Source organism: Gymnodraco acuticeps, unplaced genomic scaffold (assembly GCF_902827175.1).
Source record: "Gymnodraco acuticeps unplaced genomic scaffold, fGymAcu1.1, whole genome shotgun sequence".
Classification (NCBI taxonomy): domain Eukaryota; kingdom Metazoa; phylum Chordata; class Actinopteri; order Perciformes; family Bathydraconidae; genus Gymnodraco; species Gymnodraco acuticeps.
Window position 1 is genome coordinate 130,851 of NW_022992154.1, and position 13,935 is coordinate 144,785.

Sequence of the window (13,935 nt, forward strand, 5' to 3'; positions counted from 1 at the left end):
CCTACTTCTACTTTTACAACAATCCTGCAATCAAAATGTTCCTCAAGTAAAAGTAGAAAAGTATTATCATCAAAATATAGTGAAAGTAGCAACAGTAAAAGTATTCATTGTGCAGATTGGTCCATTTCAGAATAATATATATGATGTGTTTTTATAATGATTGATCATTAAAGTGTTCTCAAAGCTGGTAAAGATGCAGCTAGTTTGAATGACTTTGTATACTGCAGGGTAGCTTGTGGATTTACTCCAGGTGGAACTAAAGTCTGATTCAACACTTGATTAGATTTCACATCATTCATCCAGATCTGTAAGTAACTAAAGGTAATAAATACATGTAGTGGAGGAAAAGTACAATTTTTACCTCTGAACTGTAGTGGAGTAGAAGAACAAAGTAGCAAAACATTGAAATACTTAAGTAAAGTACAAGTATCTCAAAATTGTACCCAAGTACAGTACTTGAGTTTCTGAACGTAGTTACTTCACACCACTGGCTATAAAGATAGAAAGACTAAGCCTTGCACAGAGGCATGACAATACATTTTGAAAATGCTCAACAGTGCTGCCAAAATTATAAACTGACTGCTTCACAATTAAAATAAATGCTTTTATATATTTATAATAGATGTGACTCTGTTATTATTAACACTGCTGCTTTAGTTGATCTGACTGATAAATCCTCTGTTATTCCTAATTTTAAAGCCGATATTCCGTGGGGTCGGGGGGCTCGGATCCTTGTCACCTTTTTCATACCTGATGAGTGTGCATCCCTGAATATTAAAACAATACTATGAAAGGAGCTATTATGCATAATTATTACTTTTGCTGATACTAAAAGTACATTTTGCTGATATTTACAATTCAGTACTTTCAATGGAGTATTTTTAGACCATAGTGTTCCTGCGTTGGGGAGGAGAGTAGAGCTGTGTTGTGTTTGGAGGAGGGACTTCATCATTTAAAGAAGTAACAAGTTCCTGGTTGGCCAGTAAAGAAAGACAGTCAGCGGTAAACCATCAGAGTCTCAGCATGAAAGTCTCTCACACTTTGATCTGCTTCTTCTTCCTCTTCTGTGAGTACTTCACTTTATTTTCTTCTCAGTAATTTAATCATTTCCGAATATTTTTCCGTTATTCTTAAATTAATGCAAGGCTCCAGCAGTACGAGTTCTTCAAATATTCCAAAATTAGGCTTTTTAGTATCATGCAACCAATGACATATGTTTCACTTCCTCAAACTAACTGTACATCATCATTAAACTCAGTTATTATCTGTTTAATGAATTAGTAAAACTAAGTCACTACGACAGTTTTTTTCTGTGAAATAATGAATATGATTGTTTTCATAATCATTTAATCTGCAAATAATTTTCTTTGATTTGTATTCTTACTATATACATGCCGCTAATGTTAATTTTAAACTTTTTATTATATTTGTATCTTATTGTATCTTTAAAACATTTATAACTCGCATACGGCTTGACACTGCTGCTGGAACTAAAATTATTTCCCAATTTATATCTATCTAAGTGTTTTGTCCAAAAATGTCATAAATAAAAAAAGGTGGTGCGGACATAAAACACTTTTTAGGTTAAGTACTAAAAGGATTTGCGTTAATGTAAAGCTTAAAATAAGAGATGGAGATTTCATGTAGTCTTTGTGTCTAAAGAAGGATAAAGATCTCAGACCAAACGGTCACATTAACCTGCAGTGCTGATGGTGATCTTCAGTCAGGCTGTGGTTTAACTCTGAGGATCTGTGTTCATGTGAAACAGGAAGGGTTTTGATCAGACTGCAGGATATTACAGGAAGTACTGACCACTACTAATGATGGTTCATCTTTTGTTCAGCTCTGCAGGATGGAAACACCGGTCTCGTCAGTGACCAATTCTCTGTCTATTCAGGAATTGAAGGAGAAGATGTCAGAGTAGAATGCTTCATTCCTTCTAATAGAGGCAAGGAGTTCTTCTGTAAGGAAAAATGTGAAGAAGAAGACATTCTCATTGAAACAACTGATACCCCAGCTCAGAGTGGCAGATACAGCATTGATTATGTAGATGGATATTCTTTTGTCACCATCACTCAGCTGACCAAGTCTGACTCAGGACGCTACAGGTGTGCAGCGGTTACACAAGAGGTTTCATACAAGTGTATTGGAATCATTGTTGTTGATGGTGAGTTTATACTAAAAATTGAATGTTCTTCCATGTCTAAATAACAGTTTTAAAGTAAGAAGATGTTTTCTAGCGTGACTCCACAGTGAACAAAGAATCCCAAAATGGAGAAAAGTCTTAATGCATGTGAAATGTATTATGAACTGGCCATATTTAACAACAGCCAAAATATATTACAAACATCCATTAACTAATTCTAACACAACTAATGCTGTATAGTCCAAAGGTCATTTACTGTATGCTCACTACTTCCCTAAAACATGCATTCTGCTTAAACCTCACCGGTTAAAACACTTCTGCATAAAGAGACAATCTCCTCATTTCCTAACAACAGTTAATGCTGAAGTGTTTAGATAAGTCATGTTTTACTAAGTTATGATCATATGAACTCAAGGTAACTCAGGGTATGTAATAATAACAAATTGTACTTTCAAAATAAATGTCAAAAGATCTCCTGCCTAAAGTTCACATATGTAATTATCAGTTAACCTCAATCAGGTAGTATTTGTAATTACAAAGCCAACAACTTTATTAAAGAATTCAAATCTAATATAAATCCAAAATATAATGATATCAAATCAGACTGTGAGCACAACGTAAGATAATAATATGCTAAATATCCTTGGAAAATGTTCTGTTAAAAAGCTGTTTCATTACATTGTCCAGTGACTGGATCAAGTTGGAAAATATACAAAGTTACAGTATAAAAAGTGAAACTACGATTTGTAAACTTAAAATTAATGCTGTCAAAATGATCGCGTTAACGGCGGTAATACATTTTTGGAATTAATTGCATTAAAAATATTTAACGCATTTAACGCATGTGCAGAATGGCCCGCCGAATACATCCCACCAGTGGCAGCGCCAGGGTATGGCTGGGGTAGGCAAATAAAGTCCGCCAACTCGCGCCGAGAATTGCACAGACAGCAGTTAGTAAGATTGATTTCAGTAGCCACTTGTCTGGAACTTGTTATGGAAATCTAAAAACCCCAATACTGTAGAGTACAAGTCAGAAAACAAATAAATGGTGAATCAGACAGAGTTGTCTTTCTGGTGATGTGTATTCGAACAAACATCAGATACAATAAAATATAGACACAGGTCTCACAGAGTATAGGATAGTCTGTGCGAGTGTGCGCAGTTTAATATGGTAACAAAGCTTATATTGAGGAAAGGGTGGGAAGGTCAGAAATCTGTCTTCACACGGTCACATTGTTATTAGACACATGTCCTTGAGCTGTAGATCTCAGGAAAGGCAAGTTCTCCTGTGACTATGTGTGAGTCATAATAGCAGCTGTGGCCTTGAAGTAGAGTAACAAGAGGCAAACAGCACATCTAACCTAATCTACTTTGAACATATAAGGGATATAATAAAAATGTCCACTACAAACTACCGAAGACCAGAAACGGTTTTGAAAACTTTTGTCACGTAGTGATCGTCTTCTCAATAGAACATCTTTGATAATGTCTTCTGGCCAATCAGAATCAAGATAACGGCGTGGTGTTGTTGCAGGAAGTCCCGACGGAGAATACTTTTGCTGTAGTACAGGGGTGCACATAACTGGTACGCAGGTTATGTGCGTAATCTGAAATGCGTACCGTCACTTGTGTCACAAAGCGCATTTGCGTACCGACGTACTTGTGAAGCTTTTCCAGTAGGCGGTTAGATCACCGGACGACAGAGTCGGTCTCCGTGTGCAGAGACAGGGCTGCTGTTAACGTCGGTCTGTATAACGGAATTGTGCCAAAACTACGCCAACCGGCTGCGGAGGGAGACTCCCCCCCCCTTCACTGGAGAACTGCGCTAAAACAGCTATCACAACGTTCACACTCTGTGGTCACGAAGTATTCCACTAGCCCCCCCCCCCCCGTCGACTTTCCTGAAGTACTCCCCCGTTGATAGAAATCAACACGTAATGAATTAAGACCCCACGGTTTGATGATTGATAGGTGTGTGGGCTGTCTTTCATTTTGACACGCAGAAAAATGTTATAATAAACATGTTAAATGGATATATCCGCCTTCTTTCATTTATCTTTCCATTCCCACAACAATATACATAAAGAAATGGCATATTTTAGACATAGTTCGAATGGTGATTAATCATGATTAATTCATTTTTAAGCTGTGATTAATCTGATTAAAAATTGTAATCGTTTGACAGCCCTACTTAAAATAATAACTATTGATTTCTTTTTCTTTTTTCAACAGCAATGCTGGATGGTGGTCCTTTTGCAGAAAAAACAATTGATGCTAGAACTGGAGGGAATATTGTAGTTCGATGCTCCTTTACTCAATATGGAGACAAGAAGTACTTCTGCAAGGGAGAATGTGAAGGAGAAGACAATCTTGTTGAAACAACTAGTAAATCAGATCATGAAAATGGCAGATACAGGATCAGATATACTCATAGATTTTCAACTTATTTTCTGTTTGTGAGCATCGACCAGCTGACCCAGTCTGACTCAGGATGGTACAGGTGTGGTCTGGGCAGACCTGACTCTAAAGATCTATACCAGAGGTTTAGGCTCATCGTCACTGCTGGTGAGTTTCTGCTTGATGATGAACATGTTTCTTCATGTCTCTGTTTTCAATGACAGCTGATGTTTTAAACTCTTTAAATAATTAATTTAAAAGAGTCTAGCTGACAAATGATCTAATTTATCTCATCAGGACTTCTTTATGTCTGCTTGTTTTTGTTCAAAGCTTTGACCACTTCTAGAGATAAGATAAGATAAAAAGTATTTTATTCATCCCAATTTGAGTAATGTTTGTGTTGCAGCACCATAAAAAGACATGGCATTATACAATACACATTTAAAAACTAGAAATAAACAAGAAAGTAGAAAATATACATGTTGAATTTACAATGCTCTCTTCTACTCCATCATCATCCGTCCCATCAGCCTCGACACCAACAGCAAACCAAAGTGAAAGCTCCACAACTACAGGTACATCCACACACTGCTTACTAAATAAAGTTTAAACAACTTATGTGTTACGGCCTAGAGACATTGGACCCCAAAGCAAAAGACTTAGAGAGAGAGAGATGGTCAAAAACAAAAAGTTTAATTTAAGCAGAGGCTCAGTAAACGGCAGTGGAGGCAGGAAGCTGGCTGGCACGGAGACGTCAGGGACAGGAGGCACAAATCCAGGCGAAGAGATCACAGGGACGAGGAGAGCAGTGAGACACACCGCCGGATGGTCAAACACAAATAAATGATCTGGCAGGGAAGTGGCAAGAGGACCGGGGTTGCATTCCAATAGTCCATTTAGTTTAGGAACCTTCCTAACGGAGTGAAATGACCCGGAAGTCCGTCAGTGGCAGCCATGATAAGTGCCGTTCCAATTCTCTAAATGAAAGGAAAGGAGGTTTCAATCTTCCTTTATAACCTCCTTTAGTTTAGGAACCACTGGACCTCCCTAACCGAAAGGAGAGGAGAAAATGCTGCCCCACAATGCCTTGCAGCCGCAGCATTTGCCGTCACTCAACAGTCGGCCGTTCACGGAAACAACCGATTATGACGGAGAAATTATATCATGAAAGTTACGGTGCTTATTAAGCATTTTAAAACGTATAAGTTGCCAAAGTGCTTTGTTTTGAACGTTCATCAGTATTATAATCAAAAAGAGAAATATGAACGTTAGTTTTTACTGAAATGATCAAATAAAGTCAACATTTCACTGAGCTGTGTGGGTTTGTTCAACTTTTAAAAGATGTTTGAATGGTGATATACACAGTGATAGACGTTAAGGACTAACGTTTATAATAAATACATTTGTATTGATTTTAAGATATTTTCATAGTTAATACAATCATACGTATTGGGATCATTTGTATTAATGTGGACCGGAGGGAGAGGGTGACGAGCATAAGTTTCACTTTCCTTTTTTATTTCAATTCCAACTTTGGTCATGAAGAATATGTTTCTCTGTTGTCCACGTTCATAAAGCATAAAGCAACAGCATCAGAGCACGGTGCAGAGTCTCTAGATGAGTTTACAGTAGTCCCTCGTTCTTATTAAACATCCATGTTGTAGTCCGCTGTATAGAAAACTGTAGTTTCCATAGTTTCCCCACAGCAGCAGACGCACATTCATGACGTCCGCTGGCGCATCATAAACACGTCAGATAGTGAAAGTGCATTCGGATTCTCTAAAGTACCGCAGTCTCTCCTCCTAAGTCCTTTTGAATTGTCCTACCCACTATCCCTTAACCCCAGTACTCGAGTTGAGGGGGGATGAGGGGGGATGGCATCCCCCCTGAAATAAAAACGGTCAAAATCATCCCCCTTCTAAAACTGCCATTCCCCCTTTTCATCCCTTATGTCATTTTATCAATGAACGTGGCACTGGTATATTACTGCTATTTCAACATTAATTTTGCGCATTTTGAGTCAAATACTGTGGGCCAGGGAGCACGCACACACGCAATGACATTTTTACCAAGTCACTGACGCTATACTATGCGAGTGCCCTAGAGGGCGCCAGAGCGCCGTGATGCGCCTGTTTGATCGATGCCAGAAGCGCAGGTAACGGTCATCACAATGGCCAAGCGACCAGGAGGACAACGCGATCTGAGGGACTTCATATTTAAAAATACTAAAAATAACATTTCAGGTAAGTCAAGAGTCAGTAATCTTAGTCATTACTCATTACTTTAGTCACCAAAGGTTGAATCTATGGACATAAGCAGCAATAACAACTTAGTTTGGAGTTATACGTTTTTCTCTCGTGTTAGCTAGCTGGTAAGACTCAAAACTATTGATTAAATGATACCACCAGCACCAGAAGAGCTGAAACCCCTCCTTCAAGCAGTGAACACTCTGGTCATCTCCACAGCTGAGTGTGAACGTGGGTTTAGTCAGATGAACATTTTAACCACAACTAGAAGCTCCCTAGAGGTAAAAAGCATGTCAGCCTTGCTTTTCATCAAGTGTGTTGGCCCTCCACTGAACAAGTTCAGACCAGAGGTATATGTCAAGACTTGGCTTCAAAGCCATTGCTTAGCTAACAATCCGAAAGCAAGAGCCAGAAAAATTGAGACCAAAAAGCATGATTATGAAAATCTTTGGAAACTTCTATGAGATGGGGGAGAGTGGAGTAGGCAGCCATTGACAACATTGGTCCTATTTTGTATTATCTGTATAATCTTTTAATATATTTTCATATTTTGTAAACAATTTCAATTTGCACTTAATGCCCTGTTAAAAAAAGTAACATTGGGAATGTTAACATAAAATATTTGTATTTGAACTGCAATAAAATGATGACGGATCAATATTTTTCTCATTTTTTTCCTCAAATTTTTCATGAAGAATTTACATAATGATTGAATTAATTATGATAAAAATGTAACCCTTTAGATACCAGTTTTGATCGTAAAAATACACTATAATTGAATATTCTAAAAACTATTTTGACTTTATTATTAGTATAATCAGTTGATCCATCTGAATAATAAATGAGGGACTGTTAACCTACAAGATTTGTACCATATACTTCCATTATAACCACATTTTTGTATCCCCTCCCCCCCTTTCAATTAAAGTGAAAAAAAAGATTTTGCACTAATTGTCCTCTGCATTTGACCCTAAATGTTAGTGGTGCCATGGCAGCCCGGGGACCGACTCTAATTCTTGGTCAAGAGCAATGAAAGGAGTATCTGAACATCCATAACATGCATGTTGTTTTAGGAGTATAATAATTATCTTTATGCTGGTTGGTCTCCCACCCTCTGCGGGTTGTCAGCACAAATTATGTCCCCATATGATCAAATCCACCATCCCCCCTGATTTTTTTTACAACTTGAGTACTGCTTAACCCCGTGACGTTTCACTCAGAGGTCAAGGAATAGGAGATAGGGTTAGAACTTAGGAGCTGATTTTTGGATTATTGGAACGCAACCCAGGCTTTTATGTCAACAGGTGAAGAGGTGAGTGGAAACAGGTGTGCCTCGTCTGCTACTGGGAGGAGCCAGCCAACTCCCTGTCACACACCAGCCCTGCAGAGGAAAACAGAGAAGGGAGGGGGGAGACAGAAGAAAACACAAAAAAAGCACTAAACTAAACAGAATCATCACATTATGAGACATAAAAAAGCATGAGAATGGCCATCCCATTCTTCCATCATAATTTTTCTACAATCACAATCTGTACATTTCTGTTGGCATCGAATACAAAAATGACAAATCATATTTTAAAATGCTTCACCTTAAATCATATTCCCAGCTTTTAAAAGATGTACTCTACTTCTACAGTAGGTATATGGCAAATGCTGTTGACCTGTTGTCTTCCCCTAAAGATAAGCTAATAACCAAATGGATTATGGGATCTCTTAGTGTTGATGTTATAGTTTACTAGTAACTGTAACTTGTTCTTGTGCTCAAACAGGTGTGATCCTGTATGTGTTTCTGACTCTGGTCGTCCTGGTCATCGTGTCATCACTGTCTGTGCTGGTATTCTGCAGGAAGAGGATTTGTAAAGCCAAAGGTGAGGAACCAGGGGGGTATAGTTAAACCTATCCTGCAGGATAGGTTCCAGGATAAAAGATCAACTCAGTGAAAGCACCGCCTGCTGCTGACCAATCAGTGCTCAGTGTGCGGAGGAAATACAGTTTAAACTGCCGTTGCAGGAAAGACGGCCGGCCAAAATCACAGACTGTGTGAACGTGAAAATGAATAGAATATCACCTCCCATCTTCAGAGCAATCCGACTATTATAACTATTATACTATTATTATACTATTATGTTAAGAAAGCTTAATTAAATATCTGCCACAACATAAGTAACCGGATCAAAGTAACATTACGTAGCCTACAGTCAGCGGCACTGTGAGTGCAGACGTCGATGTGTCCCATTATCATTCAGATCATAATGTATCATATATTTCCTTATCTGAGTCAGCTGAGCCGTATCTGGTCGTGCAACACTCACAGTGTCACATACTGTATGCAGAAGTATTATTTTAAGCAACACATTAAGTTGACGAAACACTCGAGTCAAATGTAATTAAAGTCAGATCGTGTTTTAGACGGGGCAGTGATATCATAAACCTGTTAATGAACGCATTCAAACACTTTTTCTGTTACCAGCCGTATTCACCTTGCAGGTGCAGCTATGTGGTTTTTATCCTGGATAAAGTGTTTAAGTCATGGATGTTTACATTTTAACATGGATGTTTACATATTTGACTAATATTATAGTTGACTTTTCATTCAGGAAGTATGACGCTGCGCTGTCAGTATGCTTCTCCATGTTTGTGATTGGTCGAATGCTCCAGATACCACCCTATTTTATGTGAACGCGCACCTAACTAGATAGGGCACGGCTGGCTTGAGCCAGAGATGGGGACTCGAGTCTGTGACTCGGACTCGAGTCGCACTTAAGTCGCACACACAGAGACTTCAGACTTGACTTGGACTCCTGCTCAAAAGACTTCGGACTCGACTTGGACTCGTGTTTTGGGACTCGTGAACAATCATTGTGTTTTCTATTTTTGGCGTATTAAAGGTGGGGTAGGTAAGTTTGAGAAACCGGCTCGAGATCGCTAGAATTTGAAAATACACAACCGGAGAAAATCTGCCACTTCCTCACAGAGCCCCTCCTCCAACACACACGAACGCGCACATGACCAATGAGGGCACGAGATACGTTTGTGCCCCGATGGAAGGCTGACAGGCAGGTAGGCCATCCAGTTACTTTAGCCGGGCCGGCTATCGGGATGTTAAGAGCATTCCATGGAATATAACAAAAAGTGTATCTCGAGCCGGTTTCTCAAACGTACCCACCCCACCTTTAACATTAACATTAACATCATGGTAACACCATGGCGACTGGCGGCACACCTGCAGCTGTCCCGCTTGTAATTAGGTTCAACTATAAAAACTTCGAACAAAACGCCGGCGGCACCAACAAAAGGAGCGCACACTGCAAAGTCTGCAATATTAAAATCAAGGATGCTGGTGCAACAACGTCAAATTTCATCAGGCACTTGAAAACTCACCCGGAGAGGTCAGTCACATTAACGCATATGGACGGTTAGCAAACATGTTTAGCTCAGCATCAGCTATATAATGTTAACTTAGCTTGCTACTAGCTTTGTAACTGAATATTTGAAAAGATGAGTGAATGTTTGCTTGTCACACTTGTTTGCGTTGAGTGGCGTTGACATCCAACTCTTGACATGACATAAAAAAGGTCGGTAACGTTAATCATTACGTTCCGCTGTTAAACGTAGAAAAATACATCGTTACATACATAAATACATCAGGTTACAGGTTTATTGTTGACCACGTAACGTTAATGTTACAGGTTTATCGGGTTACCATTACACTGGGTTTGAGTGAGAGGATAGAGGAATATGTTTATTTATAGTAGACTTAAAAGACGTCATTAGAGACCCAGTGTAATTAAACAATACGGTTGCAGAGGTCACATTTTAACATTTTTGTCCACTGGCCAAATGGCTAGCCTAGTGAATGTTGAAATGTTACCATCCACTCAATAGATTGCCATTGTTATTTTTGGCTGGTGCGTGCAACATACAGTACCAGCCACTTGCATGATTTACCAGCATTTGGCTGGTAAATGGTGTTAATGGTAGATATCTCTTTTGGAACAGGTCATGTTTTAATATCACCAGTTCAGTATATTTCAGATAATATTGCAGCAATAGTTTTTTAGTTGCAAATGGCACAGAACAAATGTTAACTTTTAAGTACTTTTAACACAGTTTCCCTGCGGGGGATTAATAAAGTATTTGTGATACTGATTTCTGATTCTGAAGTGTTTTGCTTATAAGTTGTTTGCATTTAGCTAAAGTGTGATGTTTTTCCTCATATTGCATTGCAATAGCCTGTTTAAAGTGATCATATAACAAACAACTAATCAGTACTGATACTGTATGCTAATAGATATAGGAGTGATAATAATACAGTAAATGCTTTGAATGTCTTAGATATAGCTGTGCAGTATTCTTAACAGACTGGATAGCAGCAGACAATAGAAGGCTTATTACAACCAGAAGAGACATGAGACTTTTATTTTTTAGAGACTTGAGACTTGACTTGGACTCGTGACCAAAGTCTTGAGACTTGATCAAGTCTCACCCCACAAAGACTTGAGACTTGACTTGGACTCGTGACCAAAGACTTGAGACTTGACTTGGACTTGCAAAAAAATACTTGTGAACATCTCTGGCTTGAGCGATCGAGTTGATAGCCAGCGTCGTAGGACAGTTTAGCAAGAGCGGGTTTGTTTTGGATTAAGTCAACCGGATAACTCAAAACATATCCAGGATATGTTGAACTAGATTCGTAGTATAGGCCCCAGGTAACACACACACACAGCATTTTTTTTCTCACAAAAAGCAGCTGTTTTCCCTTGACTTGTTATATTAAACTTAAACACAGACGCAAGCTTATATTTGTTTCAAATGTCATTCCATCCATGACACCAGATAAAGATAACGTGTGTGTGTGTGTGTGTGTGTGTGTGTGTGTGTGTGTGTGTGTGTGTGTGTGTGTGTGTGTGTGTGTGTGTGTGTGTGTGTGTGTGTGTGTGTGTGTGTGTGTGTGTGTGTGTGTGTGTGTGTGTGTGTGTGTGTGTGTGTGTGTGTGTGTGTGTGTGTGTGTGTGTGTGTGTGTGTGTGTGTGTGTGTGTGTGTGCGTATGTATGCGGGCAGCTGTGATATAGATTTAAATGTGTTTTATTGTATAATGGTGTAGTTGCATAGATACTACTAGACTATATGTTCTATGTTCGTGATGTTGCGACTTACAAAGCATAATTGTAGCACCTGTTTCCTCTGCAACAACTGAAGAATCTTCACTCTGCCAGTTCCAGTTATAACAAGACATTTAGTCATTTATAAAAACACACGTAAAAAATAGAGGTAGCTAAGAGGATAGCTTCCTCTGTTTTGGAGTGAAGTCAGCTCATGGGCTTTAAGGCATAAGTAATTTCAATTTGACAGGTTGCTAAATGACAAAATATGTTCTGTTGTTTACAAACTCAAAACACATCTATTTATCTTGTTGTTTAATGGTTGACCCAAATATTGGTTTAAATGGGGAATGTGTGATATCATGTGTGAAAATCTGTGATTCTCTTTCTCAAAGTACTGTTGTGTTTTTCAGAACCTCGTGTGGAAACACAAAATGCTTCTGCACCAGAGGTTAGTTTGAGAAAAGTTGTACAATTTAAACGTTTGAATCACCAAACATTCACTCGATAGGGCTACATTTCTTACATCTGTTGCTGCTTCCTATCCATATTTACTGAAATGCCGGATTTGGCTTTGATTCATTTAAGTTGCTTGTTTTGTTCTGTTTTTAAAGACAGATTTAATCAAGCAATGTTTTTTCCTCCAGGCTGAAGACGACCCGAGTCAACACGCCTACTCTGAGATCAAATTTGTCAGCGTCGGCTCTTCCCAAAGCAGTTTCCACGGTGACGCTGAGCGTGTTATCTACTCTGTTCCTCAGGTGGAAGCTAGCTCTGATGAGCCCCCTCTGTACTCTACTGTTAACAACCCCCAATAACTCTCACAGTCTGGCAGAAGAAGCTACAGATGTAGCACTCCAGATAGGACTCCACCCAGTGGATTCCAACCAAAAACCCAGTGGATCCCAGTGGCTGGAGGCATTGCCAAATTGCTAGAGGGCGTTGCCAAATTACCCCATTTGTTCAATTACAGGATTTAACCATGAGATGGCGCTTCATTCACAAAACACAAAAAGACAACTGGGTGTTGATGAACTTAGTCTGTTTGCATTGTTTGCAGCTCTGCAGTTGTGTTTGCTGAATACTGTAGCATGTAATCACTTATTTGTTATGGTTTTCACAAGCTACTATAGCGAAAAATATTTGTGATCAAATAAAGTATATCTAATCTTATTATCTTAATTGTAATTCAATAATATATAGTATTTATATATTAAATAATCATAATCATAATGTAAATGTTTACACTTCTTTATTTTTTATGCTCATACTTTTACCTTTACAATGGTTTGCTTTAATATGCAGTATATTTTTGTCATATTGTTGTGGTGTACACAGTACAGTAGATCGAAGTAAATCAACTCATACATTATCACGTATTATAGAGTAATGTATTGTATTATTAAGTAATATCATACATTAACCCCATTATAGCAGATGCCACATTGAATGGATGAACACATTTATGCATCAATAATTACGACAGAGTGTTTCTAAATATAAGTTACAAATGATATGTATATAATACTAATAACATAATGATTCATTTTACTTTCAGATGATAATACTTTTCACTTGGGCTATTGACAATTTTGAATGCAGGACATTTGCTTCTAACTAGGGCTGTCTGTCAGTCGATTAAAATAGTTAATCGCGATTAATTTGCGATTAATCGCGATTAACTATTTTAATCGACATTTTTTATCTGTTCTAAATGTTCCTTAGAGGGATATTTTTCAAGTTTTTAATACTCTTATCAACCTATGAGTGGACAAATATGCTTTATGCAAATGTTTGTTTATTATCATTTGATCAATGACAAATATTCTCATGAATATTAAACATAACAACCACTGAACATTAAAAATATCCGCCTCAATTCAACCTGGAACCTCTCTCATACAATACAATAATACAATACAAAGTGTGTGTGTGTGTGTGTGTGTGTGTGTGTGTGTGTGTGTGTGTGTGTGTGTGTGTGTGTGTGTGTGTGTGTGTGTGTGTGTGTGTGTGTGTGTGTGTGTGTGTGTGTGTGTGTGTGTGT

General features: G+C 38.4%; 1 protein-coding gene across 2 annotated transcripts; it reads left to right on the forward strand.

The window, feature by feature from the left end:
* The first annotated feature begins 996 nt into the window (after positions 1 to 996).
* LOC117538598 lies at positions 997 to 12,935 on the forward strand. Of its 2 annotated transcripts, XM_034204453.1 has the most exons (7): positions 997 to 1,066; positions 1,844 to 2,167; positions 4,379 to 4,711; positions 5,074 to 5,118; positions 8,559 to 8,657; positions 12,305 to 12,342; positions 12,539 to 12,935. In XM_034204453.1, exons 1-7 carry the CDS (start codon positions 1,024 to 1,026, stop codon positions 12,707 to 12,709), a joined length of 1,053 nt encoding a protein of 350 aa, XP_034060344.1. In that variant the 5' UTR covers positions 997 to 1,023; the 3' UTR covers positions 12,710 to 12,935. The 2 variants fall into 2 exon arrangements, with proteins under 2 accessions (XP_034060344.1, XP_034060346.1); XM_034204455.1 differs by lacking the exons at positions 8,559 to 8,657; positions 12,305 to 12,342; positions 12,539 to 12,935 and adding an exon at positions 8,094 to 8,285.
* The last annotated feature ends 1,000 nt before the right edge of the window (positions 12,936 to 13,935 follow it).